This window comes from Chiloscyllium plagiosum, unplaced genomic scaffold (genome assembly GCF_037043375.1).
Source record: "Chiloscyllium plagiosum isolate Xiang-an unplaced genomic scaffold, Cpla_swu_hap1 HiC_scaffold_4, whole genome shotgun sequence".
NCBI classification, from domain to species: domain Eukaryota; kingdom Metazoa; phylum Chordata; class Chondrichthyes; order Orectolobiformes; family Hemiscylliidae; genus Chiloscyllium; species Chiloscyllium plagiosum.
In genome coordinates this window covers 45,414,031-45,431,472 of record NW_028270142.1, presented here as the reverse complement: position 1 = coordinate 45,431,472, position 17,442 = coordinate 45,414,031, and the positions used below count along the sequence as shown (strand labels likewise).

Here is a 17,442-nt window from a genome sequence, read left to right as displayed (position 1 = left end):
GTGTGCCCGACTGATCAACTGTTTGACCATCTTTCAGACTGGATAATGTAGAGCAGTTTGAAACAAGTCAAATTAGTGTCTTGTAAAAGAAACCCTGTCCATGAAATAGTATAATTCATGTACATCTCTATGACTCTAAACCTAATTTCTTGCATTTTTTTCCGATTGGAAAAAAAAAGTAGCATTTTTATTCATTCTCATGATATGAGCATTGCTGGTAAGGCCATCACATTCTGGTCATTTCCAATTGCCCTTGAGAAGATCATAGTGAGCCACTTTCTTGAAGCTTTGTATTCTAAATATTGCAATTGCACCCAATGACTATAAATTTGCAGTAGCTTTGATCCAAGTCAGGATGCTATGTGGCTTTCAGATGCTGCTGCCTTTTGGTGGCAGTAGTCCAAGGTTTGAAAGGTGCTGTTGAAAGAGCCATTGTTGACCACCTACAGTGCATCTTGTGGACAATACACCCTCCAGCCATAGTGATAGAGGAAACAAATCTAGTTGCTGCTTGGAGAAACATGCCGACTGATTAACACACATTATATATTTTCAATACATTGGGGATATTACATAGAAGTTAGCACTAATCCTCTCATAATCTAATGGGACCTGATAAATGGAGTAAATAAATTTCCCCATGGTCCAAAAGGGCCATAGAGCTGCTGCCTGACGAGAGAGCGCCGACTTTTCAGTCCTGAAGGTCACCATACTTCAGGCAAGGGAAGGAGTTGAGGAGAAATTTCCACGCAACTTCATTTGGCATGAAAATTTAACCCGTACAACTGGTGTCCCTCTGTATTGTGAGCAAATCATCTAGCCAACTAAGCTAACCTAACTCCAGACAATGAAAATACTATATGTTAGACTTCACTGATAAAACATTACAGTTTCATTTACCCAAATTGTTTCTGTACCGCAACTGATTGCGGATGCTGTAAAGCAGAACTTGTTTCTCATACTCGCGTGGAGAGTTCCCCAGACTCTGCAAAAGACATCAGAAAGTGGTTATCATCTTCCTCATTGTTTGAGTTTCGCAAGAGTGATGCCATAGCCTCTGCACATTTACAAAAAAAGAAGATATCAATTCAGAGTGATTTTTCAGCTAATAATGACTAGATTACACTGTGACAATGTGTTCTTTCAGTGAGTTTGATTGCGGAATAAAGTGACCAGGACAGCAAGGTTAATTCCCCTTTGTCAAAATACTGCCTCGCCATCAGATGTCTACTTGAAAGGACAGCTGGGACTGCAGCTAACCTCTCATCTGAAAGATAGAATTTAAAGACAATGGCGCTTTCTTCTGGGAAGGTTAATATGGGTTAATGTGCTATGGCTCCGGAGTGGGTCTTGAACACCAGCCTTCTGACTCAGAAGAGATAATGTCAACAAATGAACTGTGACACTCTACATAGTTTCATTCTTATTCTGGGCATTATCTGCTTTGAGTCAGCTCTACCATCAAAATAACCCAAAAGTGAAACGTGCACAAAATAACATATTTAAATATTTAACTATTGACGCTTTTGAAGCAAGATGCTTTCCCCATTCAAAATAAGATTATGATTTTTATTACTGCATGTAAATATTATTTCATTCTTCTATGCAGAATTGTGCTCAGAGGTTTAAAACCTTCTCATAATACTTTAACCATCTGCACAATAGTTTTAATTGGAATGAGATTGGATAACCCAAAGATTGTGCTATTTACTAAAAAAGGAAAAAAAAAGAACATTAGATGAATTTGCTCTCAGAGTCAGAAGTTTATGGGTTCAAGTCTCACTCTAGGTAAGGATGTTAAAACACAAGGCTCAGCCTGGCATAATAGAGGAATACAGAGCATGTGCTGCATTGTCACAAGTGGTTCTTCCGCTGAGATATTAAGCTGAGGCTTTTGTGTCCACCCTTCAGGCCACAAAGTAAAATCCTGTGATATGATTTCCAGAAGAGTAGGAACACCATTCCCAGTGTCCTGGCCAAACATCCCTCAACCATCATCACTAAAACACAAATGAAATGAAACTGCAGAAGGTAGCTGGGCTACGAATAATTAACATATGGAGTAGCAAACACTGGTGAAGCAGCAACAGGTAGAAGCAGTCAGCAGCAAAAAGCAAAAACAGGCATATTCGGTATCAAATTAATAAATTCACAGCATACCAGTCACACCAACAAATCACAAAGAGATTGAGCACTGCCAAAGGGAAAAATGTAATGAGAATAAGTTGATTAGTTAAGCTGTGAGGAGACCAGGGAAAACTGGGAAAATTAACAAAACATCACGTAACAGCAAATGGAAAAGACCTCTCAAAACAGCAAATATAAATCAAAATTCATGGTAGACACATAACACTAATGAAGCATGCCAAGTTAATAAATTTGGAACAGGTGCATCGAATTAATAGAATAGTCGAGCAGCAGCGAATTAATAAATTACAGAGCAAACAAAACAAAAATCAATAAATCAGAAACAGAATTAGTATGTTAATAGTATTGTGACATCAAGAAATGAATACAACATCAGTTGTAAGGGGGTAGGGTGTTGAGCTGATACAGCTGCAGGTTTCAGTTTGCAATTTTGAGAAAGAAGAACTAAGGCAGTTGGGTCAAGAGCTCCATATTTACTGTAAGGAAACAATAAATTGGGGCAGCCAGCCCAAGGTCAGGCACAGCTACAGTCCAAAACAGGCCACAGACCACAGAGGGCCAGGTGCCCATCAGTTACTTGATCCATTGTATCATTCAAGAGTGACAAGATAGATTTTCATAGCAACTTTAACATGGTAAAATCTCCCAAGGTAAATTAGCAATCAGAATTCAACATTTAATCATATCAGATATTAGGACAAATGATCAAACATTTGACCTGGGGATTTAAGGAGTGATCTAAGGGGATGACCTAGTGGAACCTGGGTTCAAATCTGGCCATCAGCTGATGGTAGAATTCAATAAAAATCTGGAATTAAAAGTATAGTGCTGACTGTGAAAAATTGTACGAGCATGCATGGCAAGATCACCAGAACCCTTTAAGGAAGAAAACTGCCATCATTATCTGGTATGTCCTACAGAAATACAGTTGTCTCTTTTACCAACCTCTGAAATGGCCTAGCAAGTTGTAACAATCACTAGAAACTCTCAAAAACAATGATATTGCACAGAACAACTCACATAATCAACAATGGCAAAAACAGCCATGTTAGCTCAAAATCATCGGGGTGGGAGGGGTGTGCGTGTCTTCACATAGCTGTTTCACAGAATACTGAAATAATAACCTGACAGCAATACTCATGGAATCATACTTTACAAATGTCCCAGACACCACCACTGTACATATCCTGACCCACTGGCAGATTAGGCCCAGAAGTACACATGCAGGACAGAAGTGCCCTGAGAATATGCAACATTGACTCCAAACACCACAAAACATCATGGTACCAGGTCAAACATGGACAAGGAAACGTCAAAATCAGCACTATGGTTCGAATAGGTCAAGTCCTAAATTATATTGTTATAAGACTGTCAGCAGCAGGTGATGAGGAAACCAACAAGTGGAACAAATATACTTGACCTTATTCTCAGCAACCTGCCTGCTGAAGATGAAGCTGACCATAGCAGTGACTACTGCACAGTCCTTGTGGAGACAAAGTCCAGTCATCACATCGAGATTATCTTATATAATGATGCACAACACTAACACCAAACACTGAATAGGTTCAACTTTGAACAGACTTAGCAACTCACGACTAGGCTTCCAAATGATGCTGTGGACCATCAGCAAAATCATACTCCGTCACAATCTGCATACCTCATGGCCCAGTATATCCTCCCACTCCACCATTACCATCAAGCCAGGGAATCAACTCTGGTTCAATGAAAATGCAAGAGAACATGCCAGGAGCAGCATCAGGCATGCCTAAGAATAAGGGCATCAAATAGCAAAACCAGCAAGTGATAAAGAGACCTTAATTCCACAACCAAGAGCTTAGAGCTAAGTTCTACTGCAACAAAGTGAGGATTGCAGATGCTGGAGATCAGAGTTGAGAGTGTGGTGCCAGAAAAGCACAACCAGTCAGGCAGCATCTGAGGAGCAGGAGAAGCCACATTTCAAGCATAAGCGCTTCATCAGGACTTTTAGCATTCCACAAGAAGGCATCCTGTCTCCCCAATGTAAAGGAGACCACATTGGGAGCAACAGAGATAGTAAGTGATGTATCTGGAAATGCAGCTAAATCTCTGATGGATGTGGAAGGCTCCTTTGGGGCCTACGACAGAGATAAGAGGGCGGGGGGGGGGGGGGGGGGTGTAGGTTTTGCAATTCTTGTGGTGCCATGTTAAAGTTGCTATGAAAATCTATCTGGTCAGCAGGGGAGGTCCGGACAAGAGAATCAAGGAGGGAATGGTCTTTACAGAACTTGGATAGGAATTGGAGGGAAATATACCGTTTGGTGGGCTCTGTTTGTAGGTGACAGAAATGGCGGAGGATGATGCGATTATACGGAGGTTGGTGGGATGCAAAGTGAGGACCGGGAGGTTCTGTTCTTGTTGTGATTGGAGAGGTGGGGTTCGAGGACAGAGGTGCAGGAAGTGGATGAGATGCGCTGGAGGGCATCATTGACCAATTGAGAGGAGAAATTGCGGTCTTTGAAGAAGGAAGCCATCTGGTATGTTCTGTGGTAGAACTGGTCCTTCTGGGAGCAGATGAGGCAGAGGAATTGGGAATAAGGGATAGCACTTTTACAGGAGGCAGGAGGGGAAGGAAGTGTAGACCAAGGAGCTGTGGAGGTCGGTGAGTTTGTAGTAGATGTCTGTGTTGAGTCAGTCACCGTTATTGGAGGTGGAAAGGGCCAGAAAGGGGAGGAAGGTGGCCAAGATGGTCCAGATGAACTTAAGGTCAGGGTGGAACTGTTGAACTGTTCAACCTCCTCGTGGGAGCTGGAGGTGGCACCATAAAAATCATCGATGTAGCAGAGAAAAAAGCTGGGAAATAGTGTCTGTGTAGCTGCAGAAAATGGACTTTTCCATGTACCAGAAGAGATAGGCATAGCTGGGGCCCACGTGGATGCCCATGGCTAAGCTCTACTGCATCTAGTCATGAATGGTGGAGGACAATTCAACTGGAGAAGGTGACTCCACAAACACTCCTTAACTCAATAATGGGGTGGCCCAGCACATCAGTGCAAAAGATAAGACTAAAGCATTTGCAATAATCTTTAGTCAGAAGTGCCTTGTGGATAACCTATTGCAGCCTCCTCCAGAGATCCAGGCTTCACAGATGCTGGTCTTAAGCTAGTTAGATTAATTTTACATAATGAATAACATAGCAAAAGGCTGGAGACTGCAAAAACTATGGGCTTTTACAACATTCATGCAACAGTAGTGAAGACTCTAGCTCCAAACTTACTGTGCTCCAAGTCAAACAGTTCCAATACACTGACAGCTACCCAACAATATGGAAAATTTCTCAGATATTTCCTGTGCACAAAAAGCTATTGTCCAAACTGAACAAATATTAAGCCATTCAATCCACTCTCAATCAACAGTAAAGCAATGGAAATTGTCAGCAAATTACTAACAAATAGCACTTGCTCACTGATGCTCAATTTGGGTTCTGCCACGGTTATTCGGCTCCTGAACGCAATATAGCATTGTTCTGTGCCCTCTGAGAAGGGCACTGCTTGTCACTGGCCACCCTGATGTTTCCTTTCTTCCTGGTGGTGGAAACTGAATAAAGATTTGTACACCTGTTGTCTTTCACTGTGGTTCACACCTGCACACACACATGGCAGTAGTGAGGGGGTTAAAAAAAAGAAAAAAATATAACTAGCCTGCCTCATTGTTTGTGAATGTGGTACCATTCACTCCCTCCATGATCGATACTCAGGAGCAGCAGTCTGTACAATCTACAAGATGCACGACAGAAATTCACCAAAGGCTCTTTAGATATCAATTTCCAAATCCAGCAGATTCAGGGGGACACAACCAATGCAAGTTCCCCTCCTAGACATCAATCATCCATAGTTGGAAATATATCATAGCTCAAATGTTACTGGTTCAAAATACAGGAACCATCTCCATAAAGGCTTTGTGAGTCTACCTACAGCAAATGGATTGCAGCAATTTAAGATGACTCATCACTAATTTCTCAAGGAGAAAGTGAGGTCTGCAGATGCTGGAGATCAAAGTTGAAACTTTATTGCTGGAACAGCACAGCAGGTCAGGCAGCATCCAGGGAACAGGAGATTCGACGTTTCGGGCACAGGCCCTTCTTCAGGAATGAGCAGAGAGTGTTCAGCAGGAGAAGATAAAAGGTAGGGAGGAGGGACTTGGAGGAGGGGAGTTGGAAATGTGATAGGTGGAAAGAGGTCAAGGTGAGGGCTTGCAATAATAGCGCCGATACATTGATGACTGTATCGGCGCTACCTCGTGCTCCCACGAGGAGGTTGAACAGTTCATCCACTACACTAACACCTTCCACCCCGACCTCAAATTCACCTGGACAGTCTCGGACTCCTCCCTCCCCTTCCTAGACCTTTCTGTTTCTATCTCAGGCGACCGAATCAACACGGACATCTACTACAAACCAACCGACTCCCACAGCTACCTGGACTACACCTCCTCCCATCCTGCCCCATGTAAAAACGCCATCCCATTCTCCCAATTCCTTCGTCTCCGCCGCATCTGCTCCCAGGAGGACCAGTTCAAAATACGTACAACACAGATGGCCTCCTTCTTCAAGGACCGCAATTTCCCCCCCGACGTGGTCGACGGTGCCCTCCACCGCATCTCCTCCACTTCCCGCTCCTCCGCCCTTGAGCCCCGCCCCTCCAACCGCCACCAGGACAGAACCCCACTGGTCCTCACCTACCACCCCACCAATCTCCATGTACAGCGCATCATCCGCCGTCACTTCCGCCACCTCCAAACAGACCCCAGCACCAAGGATATATTTCCCTCCCCTCCCCTATCAGCTTTCCGTAGAGACCACTCCCTCCGCGACTCCCTTGTCAGATCCACACCCCCCACCGACCCAACCTCCACTCCCGGCACCTTCCCTTGCAACCGCAGGAGGTGCAACACTTGCGCCCACACCTCCCCCCTCACTTCTCTCCAAGGCCCCAAGGGAAACTTCCATATCCGCCACAGATTCACCTGCACCTCCACCCACATCATCTACTGCATCCGCTGCAGCCGGTGTGGCCTCCTCTATATTGGGGAGACAGGCCGCCTACTTGCGGAGCGATTCAGAGAGCACCTCTGGGCCACCCGGACGAACCAACCCAACCAACCTGTGGCACAGCATTTCAACTCCCCCTCCCACTCCACCGAGGATATGCAGGTCATTGGACTCATCCACCGCCAAACCACAACAACCCGACGGTCGGAGGAGGAGCGTCTTATCTTCCGACTGGGAACCCTCCAACCGCAGGGGATGAACTTGGACTTCACCAGTTTCTTCATCCCCCCTCCCCCCACCTTGTCTCAGCCGGATCCCTCCAGCCCGGCACCGCCTTCCTGACCTGCAGTCTTCTTCTTGACCTCTCCGCCTCCATCCTACTCCGACCTATCACCCTCACCTTGACCTCTTTCCACCTATCACATTTCCAACTCCCCTCCTCCAAGTCCCTCCTCCCTACCTTTTATCTTCTCCTGCTGAACACTCTGCTCATTCCTGAAGAAGGGCCTGGGCCCGAAACGTCGAATCTCCTGTTCCCTGGATGCTGCCTGACCTGCTGTGCTGTTCCAGCAATAAAGTTTCAACTAATTTCTCAAGAGCAACTAAAGATCAGAAACAAGTGCTGGCCTTGCCAGCAATGCCCGTGGCCCTCTGATGGCACGGCACGGCGCTCTCCCTCTGACGGCGCGGCGCTCCCTCGGCGCTGACCCTCGGGCCGGGGGGCGCGGCGCTCCCTCGGCGCTGACCCTCTGACGGCGCAGCTCTCCCTTTAGCGCTGACCCTCTGACGGCGCAGCTCTCCCTTTAGCGCTGACCCTCTGACGGCGCAGCTCTCCCTTTAGCGCTGACCCTCTGACGGCGCAGCTCTCCCTTTAGCGCTGACCCTCTGACGGCGCAGCTCTCCCTTTAGCGCTGACCCTCTGACGGCGCAGCTCTCCCTTTAGCGCTGACCCTCTGACGGCGCAGCTCTCCCTTTAGCGCTGACCCTCTGACGGCGCAGCTCTCCCTTTAGCGCTGACCCTCTGACGGCGCAGCTCTCCCTTTAGCGCTGACCCTCTGACGGCGCAGCTCTCCCTTTAGCGCTGACCCTCTGACGGCGCAGCTCTCCCTTTAGCGCTGACCCTCTGACGGCGCAGCTCTCCCTTTAGCGCTGACCCTCTGACGGCGCAGCTCTCCCTTTAGCGCTGACCCTCTGACGGCGCAGCTCTCCCTTTAGCGCTGACCCTCTGACAGTGCAGCACTCCCTCGGCTCCGTCCCTCTGACAGTGCAGCTCTCCCTTTATCGCTGACCCTCTGACAGTGCAGCTCTCCCTCGGCGCTGACCCTCTGACAGTGCAGCTCTCCCTCGGGGCTGACCCTCTGACAGTGCAGCACTCCCTCGGCTCTGTCCCTCTGACAGTGCAGCTCTCCCTTTAGCGCTGTCCCTCTGACAGGGCAGCACTCCCTCGGCTCCGTCCCTCTGACAGCGCAGCTCTCCCTTTATCGCTGACCCTCTGACAGTGCAGCTCTCCCTCGGCGCTGACCCTCTGACAGTGCAGCTCTCCCTCGGGGCTGACCCTCTGACAGTGCAGCACTCCCTCGGCTCTGTCCCTCTGACAGTGCAGCTCTCCCTTTAGCGCTGTCCCTCTGACAGGGCAGCTCTCCCTCAGCACTGACCCTCTGACAGTGCAGCTCTCCCTCGGCGCTGACCCTCTGACAGTGCAGCTCTCCCTCGGCGCTGACCCTCTGACAGTGCAGCTCTCCCTCGGCGCTGACCCTCTGACAGTGCAGCTCTCCCTCGGCGCTGACCCTCTGACAGTGCAGCTCTCCCTCGGCGCTGACCCTCTGACAGTGCAGCTCTCCCTCGGCGCTGACCCTCTGACAGTGCAGCTCTCCCTCGGCGCTGACCCTCTGACAGTGCAGCTCTCCCTCGGCGCTGACCCTCTGACAGTGCAGCTCTCCCTTGGCGCTGAGCCTCTGACAGTGCAGCTCTCCCTTTAGCGCTGTCCCTCTGACAGTGCAGCTCTCCCTTTAGTGCTGACCCTCTGACAGTGCAGCTCTCCCTTTAGCGCTGTCCCTCTGACAGTGCAGCACTCCCTCGGCGCTGAGCCTCTGACAGTGCAGCTCTCCCTTTAGCGCTGACCCTCTGACAGTGCAGCACTCCCTCGGCGCTAAGCCTCTGACAGTGCAGCACTCCCTCGGCGCTGAGCCTCTGACAGTGCAGCTCTCCCTTTAGCGCTGACCCTCTGACAGTGCAGCACTCCCTCGGCGCTGAGCCTCTGACAGTGCAGCACTCCCTCGGCGCTGAGCCTCTGACAGTGCAGCTCTCCCTTTAGCGCTGACCCTCTGACAGTGCAGCTCTCCCTTTAGCGCTGACCCTCTGACAGTGCAGCACTCCCTCGGCGCTGACCCTCTGACAGTGCAGTACTGACCTGCCTGACATTCCCCGGGAGCTTAGACCACGGGTAGTTCTGGCGTATATGAAACTCCACGTCGATGTTCATGGCAGGCGGATGGGCCCGAGCTGCCGGTCAGCGGATTTGTTTTACTCCTTTGACCCTAGCCCATAGCGGACAGCAGCGAGTGTGTGTGAGGTGGGGGAGATGTTGGGCTTCAGTGTTCACTCTCTCCCCGCGACACACACACACACACACCGGGCCCAAACGCCAACTCGCCTGCGCTCCACCAGAGCACCGTTACCTACGCACACCAGAACGTAAGACGTAAACGTAGCCGTGTGCGTGCTCATTTTTGAGCATGCGCTGTCAACAAAAGCCTAAAAGCTGCGCATGCGTAATCCCACACCGCCAATGCCGTGTTTGCGCATGCTTCCCTCCCCGCTCCTGCAACGATCCAGTGGGGAATACGTTTGCGCTCATCTTCGGAGACGGACTGGTCGCGCATGTGTGTTACGGCCCGCACGCGGACTCATGCGCACTGTCCCGCAGCTTCCGAATTTCCGCGCATGCTTTTCTTGGCCTCGGCGGCCTTGTAGCAAAATCTCTGTTTATGAAAACGTCTCTAAAATCACCGGTAATGAGATATGGCGTTGTGTACGCGATGCAGAATAACGTTGAGCAGCAAATAGTCGCACAAATCAATTGGTTGGTAATATGGAGTTTATTTTGCAGTTAGAGACACAAAATCTTAGCATTTCATCTTGACACGCATCAGGACGGCCATAGAATCGAAGAGCTTCTTCAGGAAGGGCTTATGCCCGAAACGTCGATTCTCCTGCTCCTTGGATGCTGCCTGACCTGCTGCGCTTTTCCAGCAACACATTTTCAGCTCTGATCTCCAGCATCTGCAGACCTCACTTTCTCCTCATAGAATCGAAAGGCCTACAGCATGGAACCAGGCACTTCGGACAAACTTGCCCATGTCACACAGTCTCCACAATTTAAACTAGTCCTATTTGCCTGTGTTTGGACCATATCCCTCCACACCTGTCCCATCCATGCACCAGCCTAAATGTTCCTTAAATGACGGAACTGTACTCCTTTGCACCACTACTTCTGGCAGCCCGTTCCAGACACTCGCCACCCTGTGTGAAACGCGCAAGGAACACTCTTGGAAAGGGAACACTAATTCATACAGAGTGAGAATATCGTGCTACTTGTTCACATGCAGGATCCATGTTACCTCAATTCTTTGCTGAAGGACCTCAGAACAGTCAGGTAGAAGCTTGATAAGCCAGTGTGTTGGCTCAATTCAAAAATGAGGGAAACTTTTTCTTAACCAATGTTAAATTTATCAAACCTGAATAATAATTGGATTGCTGTTAATCATTATCCACCCCAATTGCTGTAGTGTTGACAGCTCACAGAAGGCCTTAAGTACACTGGTAGGCAATACATGTTTCTTCTTGAGGGACACTTTGGCACAGTCAAGACTGTGGATAAATGGACTGGCAGCTGAACATTCCACTGATCATGGCCAACCTGGGCCAAGTCCAGTAACAAATGCATGAGGAATCCTCCAACAATGACCTCCACAGTGCAGTCGGTGATCAAACATTTCACAATAGAGCACCTGGCATTATCAGGTTCCAGGTGAGAATGTGTATAGGGTATAAGCAGGCAGGGATAGAGTTAAGTTCTGAGTTTTATGAAATGAGGTTCAGCTGAGCATGACTCTGATCAGATAACAACTTACAGTTAACAATGGGGTGCTGGAGGCAAAGGTAATGGGTTAACAAAGTGGAAAAGCATTCATTATGTAGAGCTATTTAACAATACTGGAAACATTCAGTATTTGAGGTCAGTTTAACAAGGTGAAAAGTATTTATTATGTGAAGTCAGTTATTCATTGCGTAACAGCAGATGGCTTAATCTCTGCTATTGACAACTCGCTGATTGTAACGGTCATCCAATCAATATGTATGTTGCCTTATATGGATGTTCCTCCCTGTAAAATGACTATATAGTTCATTGAAAAACTACTGTGCCAGAAAAGACAGCGAACCCATGTCTCTGTGCATATGGGCAATTGTACTCTCTCCCTCCAGGGCCCAGAATAAAATGAAGGAGGTAAAACTACACTGTGTCTCTGAGCGTTTTGCTTTGACTGAGGGCGGGTGACGCAAGCACCTGAAATGACAATGGCAAAATCAGCCCTGTGGATCGTGCAAGTAAATCCTAACCAATGTCTGAAGATTAGTGCCAAAATTGGAAAGAGCTTTCTTGCAGACTAGTCAAGCAATAGTCTGAAATAGACACACACGTGGAGTCATACTTTGCAAAAAATGTCCCAGGAAATACCATTATCATTCTTGGGTATGTTCTGTCCCCTACAGGCAAGACAGACCCAGCAGGACTGGTGGCACAGTTTTTTTATGGCCAGGAGGAGTTGGCCTGGGAGTCCTCAACATTGGGGAGAAAGTGAGGTCTGCAGATGCTGGAGATCAAAGTTGAAACTTTATTGCTGGAACAGCACAGCAGGTCAGGCAGCATCCAGGGAACAGGAGATTCGACGTTTCGGGCACAGGCCCTTCTTCAGGAATGAGCAGAGAGTGTTCAGCAGGAGAAGATAAAAGGTAGGGAGGAGGGACTTGGAGGAGGGGAGTTGGAAATGTGATAGGTGGAAAGAGGTCAAGGTGAGGGTGATAGGTCGGAGTAGGGTGGAGGCGGAGAGGTCAAGAAGAAGACTGCAGGTCAGGAAGGCGGTGCCGGGCTGGAAGGATCCGGCTGAGACAAGGTGGGGGGAGGGGGGATGAAGAAACTGGTGAAGTCCAAGTTCATCCCCTGCGGTTGGAGGGTTCCCAGTCGGAAGATAAGACGCTCCTCCTCCGACCGTCGGGTTGTTGTGGTTTGGCGGTGGATGAGTCCAATGACCTGCATATCCTCGGTGGAGTGGGAGGGGGAGTTGAAATGCTGTGCCACAGGTTGGTTGGGTTGGTTCGTCCGGGTGGCCCAGAGGTGCTCCCTGAATCGCTCCGCAAGTAGGCGGCCTGTCTCCCCAATATAGAGGAGGCCACACCGGCTGCAGCGGATGCAGTAGATGATGTGGGTGGAGGTGCAGGTGAATCTGTGGCGGATATGGAAGTTTCCCTTGGGGCCTTGGAGAGAAGTGAGGGGGGAGGTGTGGGTGCATGTGTTGCACCTCCTGCGGTTGCAAGGGAAGGTGCCGGGAGTGGTGGTTGGGTCGGTGGGGGGTGTGGATCTGACAAGGGAGTCGCGGAGGGAGTGGTCTCTACGGAAAGCTGATAGGGGAGGGGAGGGAAATATATCCTTGGTGCTGGGGTCTGTTTGGAGGTGGCGGAAGTGACGGCGGATGATGCGCTGTACATGGAGATTGGTGGGGTGGTAGGTGAGGACCAGTGGGGTTCTGTCCTGGTGGCGGTTGGAGGGGCGGGGCTCAAGGGCGGAGGAGCGGGAAGTGGAGGAGATGCGGTGGAGGGCACCGTCGACCACGTCGGGGGGGAAATTGCGGTCCTTGAAGAAGGAGGCCATCTGTGTTGTACGTATTTTGAACTGGTCCTCCTGGGAGCAGATGCGGCGGAGACGAAGGAATTGGGAGAATGGGATGGCGTTTTTACAGGGGGCAGGATGGGAGGAGGTGTAGTCCAGGTAGCTGTGGGAGTCGGTAGGTTTGTAGTAGATGTCCGTGTTGATTCGGTCGCCTGAGATAGAAACAGAAAGGTCTAGGAAGGGGAGGGAGGAGTCCGAGACTGTCCAGGTGAATTTGAGGTCGGGGTGGAAGGTGTTGGTGTAGTGGATGAACTGTTCAACCTCCTCGTGGGAGCACGAGGTAGCGCCGATACAGTCATCAATGTAGCGAAGAAAAAGATGGGGGGTGGGGCCAGTGTAGTTGCGGAAGATGGATTGTTCCACATACCCTACGAAGAGGCAGGCATAGCTGGGGCCCATGCGGGTGCCCATGGCTACTCCTTTTGTTTGGAGAAAGTGGGAGGATTGGAAAGAAAAGTTGTTCAGGGTGAGGACCAGTTCGGTCAGTCGAAGGAGGGTGTCGGTGGAAGGGTACTGGGTGGTACGGCGGGAAAGGAAGAAGCGGAGTGCTTTGAGTCCTTCGTGATGGGGGATGGAGGTGTACAGGGACTGGATGTCCATGGTGAAGATGAGGCGTTGGGGACCGGGGAAGCGGAAATCCTGGAGGAGGTGGAGGGCGTGGGTGGTGTCACGAACGTAGGTGGGGAGTTCTTGGACTAATGGGGACAGGACCGTGTCGAGGTATGCCGAGATGAGTTCGGTTGGGCAGGAGCAGGCTGAGACGATGGGTCGTCCGGGGCAGTCAGGTTTGTGGATTTTGGGCAGGAGGTAGAAACGGGCGGTTCGGGGTTGTGGGACTATGAGGTTGGAGGCGGTGGATGGGAGGTCCCCTGAGGTGATGAGGTTATGGACGGTCTGGGAGATGATGGTTTGGTGGTGGGGGGTGGGGTCATGGTCAAGGGGACGGTAGGAGGAGGTATCTGCGAGCTGGCGTTTGGCCTCAGCGGTGTAAAGGTCAGTGCGCCAAACTACTACTGCGCCTCCCTTGTCAGTCCTCAACATTGACTCTGTGCCCATGTGAAGAATTGTGGCATCAGAGTCATGGAGATATTCAGCACGGAAACAGACCCTTTGATCCAACCCGTCCATGCTGACCAGATATCCTAACCTAATCTCATCCCATTTGCCAGTGTTTGGCCCATATCCCTCTAAGAGATTAGAGTGGTGCTGGAAAAGCACAGCAGGTCAGGCTTTTGCCCGAAACGTCAATTTTCCTGCACCTCGAATGCTGCCTGACTTGCTGTGCTTTTCCAGCACCACCTCTAATCTAGACTCTGGTTTCCAGCATCTGCAGTCCTTGTTTTTACCATATCCCTCTAAGCTCTTCCCATTCATATTCCCATTCATATACCCAAAACAGAACTACTTGTCATATCCCTCTAAGCTCTTCCCATTCACATATCCATTCAGATGCCTTTTAAATGCTGTAATTGTACCAGTCTCTACCTCTTCCTCTGGCAGCTTATTCTATACACACACCACCCTTAATGTTTCCCCTTAGGTCCCTTCTATATCTTTCCCCTCTCATCCTAAACTTATGCACTGTAGTTCCGGACTCTCCCACTGTATGGAAAAACATTAGGTCAAACATAAGTAAGGAAACCTGCTCGTTACCACTTACTATTCTCCCACCCCACAGCCATCCCACCATTCAACTGATGAATCAGTACTCCAACATGTTGAACACCAATTATAGGAAGCACTGACAGGCAGCAAGAGTGTGGAATCTACTCTGGCTGGGACATTTTAGTATCAGTCATAAAGAGGGCACAGTGGCACATGTCTGAAGCAGGTCATGAGAGAACCAACGAGGGAATTATCTAGATTAGATTCTCTACAGTGTGGAAACAGGCCTACCAACCCTCTGAAGAGTAACCCACCCTGACCCATTTCCCTCTGATTAATGCTATGGGCAATTTAGCATGGTCAGTTCACCTAACTTGCACATCTTTGGACTGTGGGAGGAAACCCACGCAGACACAGGGAGAATGTGCAAACTCCACACAGCCTAAGGCTGGAATCGAACCTGGGACCCTAGTGCTATGAGGCAGCAGTGCTGACCACTGAGCCACCGTGCTCTACTTGACCTCATAACACCAATTTGCATCTGTTCCATAATGATATCAGTAGGAGTGCCCACCACACATCCTTGAGGAGACTTCATAGCCTCGTATATCCCTCAGTCTTACCATTACTATCAAGCCAGGAAATTAACTCTGTTCAAGACAGCAGGAGGGCATGCTGGGAGCAGCACCAGGCAAACCTGGTGAAGATACAAAACAGGACTACTTGTCATAAAACCATCAAGTGACAGACAGGGCTAAGCGCTTTAGCAATTAATAGATAAGCTCTGCAGTCTTGCCACGTCCAGTGGACAAATAAACAGTAGAGGAGGAGGCTTCATAAGTATCCAAATCACAATGTTTGGGCAGCAGAGCACATCAGTGCAGAAGAGAAGGCTAAAGCTGGAAATGCCAAATAGATGATCCATCTCAGCCTATTCCACAGATTCCCAGAACACATGTCAACATTCAGCTTATTTGATTCACTCCACATTCTGTCAAGAAACAGTAAAGGCTATGGGTCTTGACAACATTCCTGAAATAGCACTCAAGGTGTGTGCTCCAGATATTCTTCACACAAACCTGTTCTTACAGGCACAACACAAGCACCTACCCAACATTGTTTCAAAATTTCCAGGTATGCCCCGTACATAAATGCAGATGAAATCCAAACCATTCATTAACTGTCTTGATTTTGATCTCAGGTAATGGGCCATTGTTTACCATCAGGGAATTACATTATTTCCTGAAGTCAAATGGTATTGGGCATGTAAGGACAGCTCCATACCATCCAGCATCCAATGGTCTGGCAGAAGAGCAGTTCAAACTTTGAAGGCAAGCTTAAAGAAACAGCCTACAGCTTCACTCGATACCTAATTGTCCCAGATCCTGTTTGATTATTGAACGATCCCACACACAACTACAGGGATAGCTCCAGCAGAATTGCTTCTGGGAAGAAGACTCCGCACCAAGTTAAACCACCCGTGTAGTTCCCCAAACTGAGGGGGAGGGTAAAACGACATCAGGAATGCCAAGGCCGGACACAAGACTCCTCTAAGCAAGTGAAGCAATTTACTTCAGGCGATGAAGTTTGGTATTGCAACCACAGCAATGGCCCTGCATGGGTTACAGGCATGGTCGACGCAGGTCTGGTCCCGTGACATACAACATGTGGCAGTAGATGTGGCAGTCCTAAACAACACATGGACCACATGAAAGCTGCAACTTTGCAAAGAGGGCAGGAGTAAAACATACCCGACCCCTCAGAACATCCTCAGAAGCTATATGTTCTCCCCCTCTGCTTAGCATCAAAGAAACCTCTGAGGATGAGATGGACACAGCAGATGTGGAGCTTCAATGCCATTACCACCTAAAGAAGATAAGTTTAGGCCAAGACACTCCAGGTATAAGAGGTGGGCTATAGTCTGGTACGCGGTGCCAGTATCTGAGGCAGATTATGAGGAACCAGACACAGTGCAAAAGCATCCCAGGAGAAGCTACAGGAAAAATAATGCCCTATATCCTGGGACTTGGAAGGGGAGGGATGGTGATTGCGATGATGTAAGCCAGATGGACCTCAAAGAATATGAGTTCTCTAATTGGCACTGTTATCCAAGTTCAATCAGGGAATCCTGGCTGACAGACATAAACAGGAATGTTAGAGTTCTGCTCACTCTCTATTCCAGCTGGGTCAATGTCATGTTCTGTGCATGTGTAAATAAAGGGTGATTTGATGATGGGATACCAGCCTTCATGGAGTTATTTCAGCTGCCAAATTCCCTGAACTATTTACTCACTCAGTCTGTATCTACTTTGGATGTGATCTCTCCTTGCTGACTGTGCAAAGCTTACTGACTACCTTAAGCTAAACCAACTTATGTTACTTCTGAACATTGTTGGTCCATGAAACACTCACCTATATGGATCGCTAATGATGCTGAGATTTACCAGATTGAAACCAAAAATGAGGGCCTTTGTTTGACATATAATTATGAAGTGCATAGTACAGAATGAAACTCTTTGATCCATAATGCTCACAATTCCTTTCTCTTTCCTGTTTGCCCTGCAGATTTATCCTTTTCAGATAGATATCCAATTTCCCTTTGAATGTTCTTGCTGAATCTGCTTCCGGTGCTTTTTCAGCAGCAAATTCCAGTTCACAACAACTTACTTTGTCAAAAATATTCTCCTTACCTCCCCTGGTTCGTTTCCCCATTATT

The 17,442-nt window shown here is 48.7% G+C and overlaps 1 protein-coding gene and 1 long non-coding RNA gene across 2 annotated transcripts in view; one reads left to right on the top strand and one right to left on the bottom strand.

Moving 5' to 3' along the window:
- The window catches only part of fam91a1 (family with sequence similarity 91 member A1), a 54,828-nt gene extending 44,993 nt beyond the window's left edge, over window positions 1–9,835 (bottom strand). Inside the window, exons 1-2 of the mRNA XM_043688655.2 lie at window positions 9,585–9,835; window positions 901–985 (exon numbers count right to left, since the gene is read on the bottom strand). Coding sequence (XP_043544590.1) covers window positions 901–985; window positions 9,585–9,656 — 157 coding nt within the window. The 5' untranslated portion in view covers window positions 9,657–9,835. The remainder of the gene's footprint in view (window positions 1–900; window positions 986–9,584) is intronic.
- Window positions 9,836–9,994: 159 nt separating this feature from the next.
- LOC148150132 (uncharacterized) lies at window positions 9,995–11,690 on the top strand. The gene is made up of 2 exons (XR_015756833.1): window positions 9,995–10,185; window positions 10,284–11,690. It is a non-coding gene; the product is annotated as an uncharacterized LOC148150132 (long non-coding RNA).
- The last annotated feature ends 5,752 nt before the right edge of the window (window positions 11,691–17,442 follow it).